The sequence below is a fragment of the Alosa pseudoharengus genome, unplaced genomic scaffold (genome assembly GCF_046254945.1).
Source record: "Alosa pseudoharengus isolate Yale_2024_CS ecotype anadromous, Long Island Sound unplaced genomic scaffold, YU_APseudo_1.1 YU_APseudo_1.1_scf_12, whole genome shotgun sequence".
In the NCBI taxonomy this organism is placed as follows: Eukaryota; Metazoa; Chordata; class Actinopteri; order Clupeiformes; family Clupeidae; genus Alosa; species Alosa pseudoharengus.
In genome coordinates this window covers 3,335,463-3,343,026 of record NW_027468587.1, presented here as the reverse complement: position 1 = coordinate 3,343,026, position 7,564 = coordinate 3,335,463, and the positions used below count along the sequence as shown (strand labels likewise).

Genomic DNA, 7,564 nt, shown 5'->3' with positions numbered 1-7,564 from the left:
GCCAGTGAATAGTGTGTGTGTGTGTGTGTGTGTGTGTGTGTGTGTGTGTGTGTGTGTGTGTGTGCTAATCTCAGGAAGAGTTACATTTGTGACACATATCATTGTCATCACCAGACTGAAAGCTGGAGGAATGGAGTGAATGACAAAAGAAAGAAACAGGAGTTGCAGAAGTTAGCAGGAGTTTGTATACTATACAGGTAAATGGGGGAAATTGCAACCCACTAATTAGTGTGGTGTGTGTGTGTGTGTGTGTGTGTGTGTGTGTGTTTTGAAGAAAGAGAGGCTCTAGTCTGTGGTTGGTTTTTGAGTAGACAATTTGGGATGGGGGTGTACTTCTTCTCCAGAATAGATTGCAGCACTTGTCAAGACATGCTTGCACTATGTTAACGATTTTTTGTAAACTCTCCCCTCAGCCCTCTATATGTGTGTGTGTGTGTGTGTGTGTGTGTGTGTGTGTGTGTGGGTGTGTTTGTGTGTGTGTGTGTGTGTACTCGTGCTGACTGCTGACTGGCAACAGTTGAGCAGTTGGAGTTAGCGTACATCTGTGTTGATGTGCAGAGTGCTGACTGGCAGTGTGTGTGTGTGTGTGTGTGTTTCATGCTGAGTCGGGGGTGTGTGTGTTTGTGTGAGAGTTTTGACCCTGATCTTTGACTCTAATGACCTGCCTGACAGCTTGGGACATTCCTCAGGGAGAGAGAGAGAGTACTGCAGTGAATAGTGAATTTCACTCACACCCCCACACACACACACACACACACATAGAGAGAGAGAGAGAGAGAGGTACGTTTAGGAAAGCACAGCCAACTTCATTCCTGTCGCTGCACATCATTTGCAGACATCCTTCAGTATACAGACCCTATTATCCACATAATACCAGCGTCTCTAAACAGACCCTATTATAACATAGCACCCAGCGTCTCTAAACAGACCCTATTATAACATAACACCCAGCGTCTCTAAACAGACCCTATTATCCACATAGCACCCAGCGTCTCTGTACAGATTAGTCTGTGTGTCTGATAGGGAAGCTGCAGATGGCTGGGTCTTTACCTGTGAGAAAGAGGAAGTGATTAATAGGCAAAGAACAGCAGCTTGGCGTTGACATCGTCTTCAGACAACTCTCACTCAGGCGTTAGTGGCACAGCAAGCTAGCGAGTGGGGAGAGAGTAACCAAGAGAGAAGGGGTGGGGGGGGGCAAAAGAGAGGGGTGGGGGGGTCCTAGGTGGTGGGTTAATGACGCCTAATTTAACTCCTCTGCCAAACACATTGAGACCAGAGACAGACAGCCTTTCAGTGCACAAAGAAGAAAGAGAGAGAGAGAGAGAGAGAGAGAGAGAGAGAGAGAGAGAGAGAGAGACACAAAAGGAAAAAGGACCTAAAAACGTTCCTTCCCACTCAGATCAGAGTGGCCGAGTTCACATAGGGGAGCTTGGCTCTGCTGTATCTGTGTTTGTCTTTGTGTTGCCACTGTAACGCTTGTTTGCTGCGTGTGTTAGATAACCACAGGTCAGTTTGCACCTAATGGCCTTTAATGATGCTCTCCACTGTGAGTCTGTATAGACTGGCCCATGGTGGACACACACATGCGCACACACACACATACACACACATACCTCCCTTTCCCACACACAGTAATGCTTCTGGCTTAGCAGTGTACACTCACGAGCGTTTGAACGTGGCATTGATTGCACATCACCCCAGACAATAGACTAAGCCCAGCATTATCCTGTGATAACAAGAACCGCGGCCTGGGCGCATGAGTGTGTGTGTGTTTGTACGTGTTTGAGCTTGTGAATGTGTGTGTGTGTGTGTGTGTGTACTGGTGTGAATGGGCTTTGATTAGCTTTGAAAAACAGCTAATGCCAACTAAAGAGAAAATGAAGCATGAAGCGAGACATAGAGAGAGAGAAAGAGAGAGAGAGAAAGAGAGAGAGAGAGAGAGAGAGAGAGAGAGAGAATGGGTGTACGTGTTGATGTACATTACTCAGAGACAACAAAATAAACAACAGCAGGAATGTAGCAGTAGAGGAGAGGAGCTCTCTCTCTCTCTCTCTCTCTCTCTCTATCTCTCCCTGTCTCTCTCTCCCTGTCTCTCTACCTCCACATACACACACTCACATCCTGAAGTCCTCTGTAAACAAAGTAGGTACTTGTAGCCGTCAGAGTGAGAGAGTGAGATCAGGGCTTGAGAGGGTTATTGAAAAGCAGTTAAAAAGCAGGAGAGGAGTGAGCAAAGTCATAAAAACACACTTGGGAGAGATGAGAGATAAAAGTGGAGACGCAGTGTCTCCGCTTCACTGCAGAGAGAGAGAGGGAGGGAGGGAGGGAGAGAGAGGGGGGGGGGGCGAGAGAGAGAGAGAGGGAGGGAGAGGGAGAGAGAGAGAGAGAGAGGGAGGGAGAGAAGGCTCAGCAGAGACAGCAAGAGCACATAGTCTCTGGTGGTGAAAACACAGATGAGAAGCGAGGGATGGCTAGACGAGAGGAGAAGCGAGGGATGAGAAGCGAGGGATGGCTAGACGAGAGGAGGGAGAGAGACGGTGAAAGAGAGGCAGTGTTACCGGCTCCGGGCCTGTCTGAATGCATGCGTGTGTGAATCCAGTCCAGCCTGACACACACACACACACACACACACACACACACCCATACAGCCCTGTCACTCCAAAACCTGAACCACCAGGTGACAATGCAAGCACAATAAATCATGAAGTGGAAAATAAGGGTGTAGCATTTGGTTCTGACTTGATTATGCCCGTAGGGTGTTCTGACATGGGTGTGTGTGAGTGAGTAAAACGTGTGTGTGTGTGTGTGTGTGTGTGCTTGTGTCTGGGTGTGGTATACGTTCTGTTCAGTGTATTCCTAGAAGGGTTGATCCTAGAGTGACAAAGCATAACTAACCATTTCTCTCTGTCTCTCTTGCTTCTTTCTCTGTAACAGTTTCATCTGGGACGAGTACACGGTATCGGTCAGCATCAACGACTATCTGGACATCATTTGCCCGCACTACACGCGCGGCGCGGTCCCCGCCCAGGAGGCCGAGCGCTACGTGCTGTACATGGTGGAGCTGGAGGACTACGAGGCATGCAAGCCGCAGTCCTTCGACCAGCTGCGCTGGGAGTGCTCACGCCCGTTCGCCGCACACGCGCCCGAGAAGTTCTCCGAGAAGTTCCAGCGCTTCACCCCCTTCACGCTGGGAAAGGAGTTCCGCGTGGGAGAGAGCTACTACTACATCTGTACGTTTGCCGTCACGTTTGCTGTCATGTTTATTTGTTTGTTTGTTTATGTTTGTGAGTTCAAGCGTTTTAGACTAAATTTGGATTTGTGTCCTTCCTCTCCCACAGCCAAACCTCTGCACCATCACGGCCAGGAGTGCATGCGTCTGAAGGTGGACGTTGTGGGCAGCCATGGGCATCATGGTAAGCTGCACGCTAACGACTAATTTAGACATTTAGAAATTCACCATTTTGTCTTCCCAGTTCTATGGCCAAAGTTTCTCAAAACGTAGGGTTTCTAATCGACTCTGTCCTGCCCCACAGGATCAAAGCACCACAAAAATACTGACAAGAAGGAGGTGGAGGAGAAGGAGGTGGAGGAGAACACACGGGTGGGGGCAGGTGGTGGCGTGCACAACCCGTCCAACAGACTACCAGCTGGTGAGTGTCTCATCTGCCTCGGCACTGACGCACACATCTCACACCGCAGAACCATTCTAGAACCTTCACACATCTCACACCGCAGAACCATTCTAGAACCTTCACACATCTCACACCGCAGAACCATTCTAGAACCTTCACACATCTCACACTGCAGAACCATTCTAGAACCTTCTGTGCTGACAAGTCTGGGAGGTTTAACATTGCGTCCGCATACATCCCATCAAATGTCATTTGAAGTGTCATTTTTTAAAGATAGTTAAGGGAATCACAGGAGAAAACGCACATTCCACACACGCGAAATTAGATATCCTGTTGTTTTTTTCCTTCACTTTAGCGTCCTTGTACAGATAATATAGCATACTGAGGGTCCGTTTCAGTGGGCCAGTTTAACCTCAGAACTCAAGAGGTGTGTGTTTGCTTATCTCACACTAGTGACAAGAAACCAAACTCACAGTTTGTCTCTCTCTCTCTCTCTTCCAGATGACCCCGTGGCCATGATCCCTGTGGTTCAGAGGAGTGTTGGCAGTTCAGCGGTGTCCCTCTCCTCCCTGTCCCTCCTCCTGACGTCCCTCTTCGCCCTCCTCACCCCTCTGCTGCACTGAGGCTGCCTCCAAAGAAAATAACAAAGAAAACAAACGGACTAATGTGTACTCCTTTGGAAACGGTTTGGAACCAGTTTCAGACCAGTTCTAAAGTTGGAACCAGTTCTAAAGTTGGAACGCACACAACACAAAGACTGGAGCCAGCGCGGGACGCTGGGGAAAAAAAGAACAAAAATTTTATAATGAAGCTTTTTTTTAATATAAAGGCGATGTGTCGCCTGTGAGACGAGGTGTTTGTTTGACGCTTGATTGAAGTGTTTTTTTTGTTTGCTTTTGTTTTATGTGTGTGTGTGTGTGTGTGTGTGTGAGAATATGTGGGGGTGAATGGCGTGGCTCCAAGAAAACAAAAGTATTTTTTGAAGGATTTTCCCTCTTTCTTTTTATGGATTTCACCTCACCATTTTAACTCCATTTCTTGATCTTTTTATGTGGACGGTTCCTTTCCAAGCTCCTGTAACATTGTGAAATGGACAAGGAGTGAAGATGCCTTTCCATTCATCCACTTGACTTCTAAAGAAAAATAATATAAGTGAACTCTAAAACTGGAATCTTTTAAGAAAATAACATAACATAAATGTCTATCCAGGTGTAAAAAAAAACAATATCGTACCTCTTGACTCAAAGGCCACAGTCGTAATTCATACATATGCTATAGTATCCATGTTGTATGAGTTGAATTGTAAATCCAATGATACACACTAATGTGTCCCTCCAGCCCAGCCTTTACTCCTGTCTAAGTGTAGCATTTGTTCAGTACTCTGGGTGGTGGCTGTCTCTTGCATCATGTACCTGCATCTTTTATTGGAAATTACAGTTTGCAGTCCAGTCTTTACTGTAAAACACACACACACACACACACACACACACACACACACACACACACACACACACACACACACACACACACACAAACACACAAACACGCACACACACACAAACACACAAACACGCACACACACAGTCTTGGGTAAGGAGCTGGTGTCTTTTTTCCCAAGACACCTCCCCACACACACACACAAACATACAAACATACATTACCGGTACAGTTGGTCTTATTTACATCCCACAATGCATTATCACACACAATGACACATTATGCAACACAGAGGTGCTGTTTGAACTGAAGTGATGTAGATACTGAAGCATTTGACAAGTACAGAGTCTGTTTTTGTTTACTTTTTTTTTGTGTTTTTTCATCCATTTGTACATATTGTAAGTTTTGTAAATATGAAAGATTATAAGGCATATGCTTATTTGTTAAATATTGATAATGTGAAACAAACGAAATAAAAAGACAATATTGTTGAGAAAAAAGGCAAATGTGCAGTTCCTTTTTTAACTCTCACAGTTTTTTTTATCACTTCTGTTAACATAGACCAAGTTCAAAGTTTACAATAGATTCACATGTTTTAGAAGACCATAAACATCACATTAACTCCATGAGATGAGTGAACACAAAATGTACTGCATGAACAAAGAGATAAACCCAATGAAACAATAAAACAAAACCCTACTTTTCCCAGCCAAGTTAGAACTGGGAAGCGGTCAAAAGACACCGTGAGCCAATGAGCAAAGCTCTTCTGACCCCCCAGGTGGCTGAGGGATTAGTCCTAATCCAGCCCTGCGAGAGAGGGTTAATGAGACATGATGAAAGATACGGAAGGGGCTTTTACCCCATCTGGGATCAGAATTCCACATCTTGGGCCTAATTGATTATCACTTGAAAGGCTAAACTGATCCACAGGCTGCGGCTCCCTGTCTGGGCCACGGGCTCACCAAAACAACAAGACAGAGGAGGGGTGCTGCCACCCCACTGTGTCCCACTGCAGAGGGAAAAACATTAGCACACGGGGCTACTCAGGCTACAACAACAGCCACCTTCTCTCTCTCTCTCTCTCTCTCTCTCCCTTTCCTCTGCCCCCTCTCTCTCTCTCTCTCACTCCATCATCACCCCTATACTTTCATCCTCCGCTGCATGGGACAGGACTTAGTTCACAGAGCTTGGCCAAACATCCGCAAAGAGAGAGAGAGAGAGAGAGAGAGGACATGACAGGAGGGAGAGAATGAGGGGAGGGAGGAGGGGAAGAAGGGAGGGTGTGGGTTTTTTGAGGTGAGAGTAAACTCTCACTCGGGTGTGAGGATGTCACTGTGGTGTTTGCACTCGCACTCTCTCGCACTAGCACTCCCTCTCGCCGCCTCATACTGACGCTTTTTCCCCCGAGAAAAAGCTTTGACATCTGTCAGCCCGCAGCAGCACTGGGTGTTTGGTCAGTCACGCCAGCACTGGACTCCACGCCAGGCATGCCGCGCTCCATGCTGCACCACAGCCAAACAAATTAAACAGCACAACTCTGCGGACAGGCTGCAGCCTGGTGTCACATTCACCTCCATTTCACATTTGAGCCTCAGCAGACACGGCAGTGGTAGTGGTCACTCAGGGACTCGGTTTGATGCAGTGCCCGCTCTGGTGTTGGGTCTTTGGGTGAAGGAGCCCATTGGGAGCCGCTGGGCACAGCTTGCCACTCCAAGTGCCCTTGTGTCAGAACCATGACTGTGGGGAGATGTGGGCGAATGTGGTTGCATGCGTGCCTGCTGGGAGCTGACTGCAAGAATCCACTTGAAGTGCAAAGTTAGCTATTTTGGATTTATGTGTTAGGCTTTCCCTTCTCTTTCTCCTGTCTTTTTATTTACTTGTTTATTGTTTACAATTTATTGTTGTTATTGTTTATTTATTGTCGAATTAAAGACAGATTTACCCCTTTTTGTAATTATTTTCTTTTAAATATATTTGTTTTTTTTTTTGTATTATTGCTCTTGCGAGGAACTCTGGACTTCCAGGGTAATATAAAACTCAAATACTACATTTTCAAGATCAATAAGAATGTTCTCATTATGAACCACAACATTCATCTTTTATTTAAGTAATATACAATGTTAGTCTACAGTCCATATAAGGTAAGCCTACTCTGGACCTAGTTTGTAGGCTAGCTGCTACATTCCTAATGCTCTGACTGGTTGACCACTTACAATATATTTAGAGCTGAGCACACCCTGGTCAATGTGCGTGTGCATCGCTGTCACTTACTAATTCTTGAATGAATTTGTTAGCATCCCTAGCAGTGCACTCTTAATAAACCAAACTGGACGCAATTTAATTCAGATTATACACTGGGTTACATCATCTGTGGGATAAGTATCTATGGTGCTTATAAAGTGATTGGTTAAAACTCTGTCTTCCGGATGGTCACGAGAACCAATCAGATCAGCCGATTTTTCGGAGTTACAGATTACAAATACGGAAATAGAAGA

The 7,564-nt window shown here is 46.0% G+C and overlaps 1 protein-coding gene across 1 annotated transcript in view; it reads left to right on the top strand.

The window, feature by feature from the left end:
* efna1b (ephrin-A1b) overlaps positions 1 to 5,563 on the top strand; it is an 11,896-nt gene extending 6,333 nt beyond the window's left edge. Inside the window, exons 2-5 of the mRNA XM_076279775.1 lie at positions 2,935 to 3,230; positions 3,339 to 3,413; positions 3,534 to 3,650; positions 4,134 to 5,563. Of these exons, the coding sequence (XP_076135890.1) occupies positions 2,935 to 3,230; positions 3,339 to 3,413; positions 3,534 to 3,650; positions 4,134 to 4,255 (610 nt within the window). The 3' untranslated portion in view covers positions 4,256 to 5,563. The remainder of the gene's footprint in view (positions 1 to 2,934; positions 3,231 to 3,338; positions 3,414 to 3,533; positions 3,651 to 4,133) is intronic.
* The last annotated feature ends 2,001 nt before the right edge of the window (positions 5,564 to 7,564 follow it).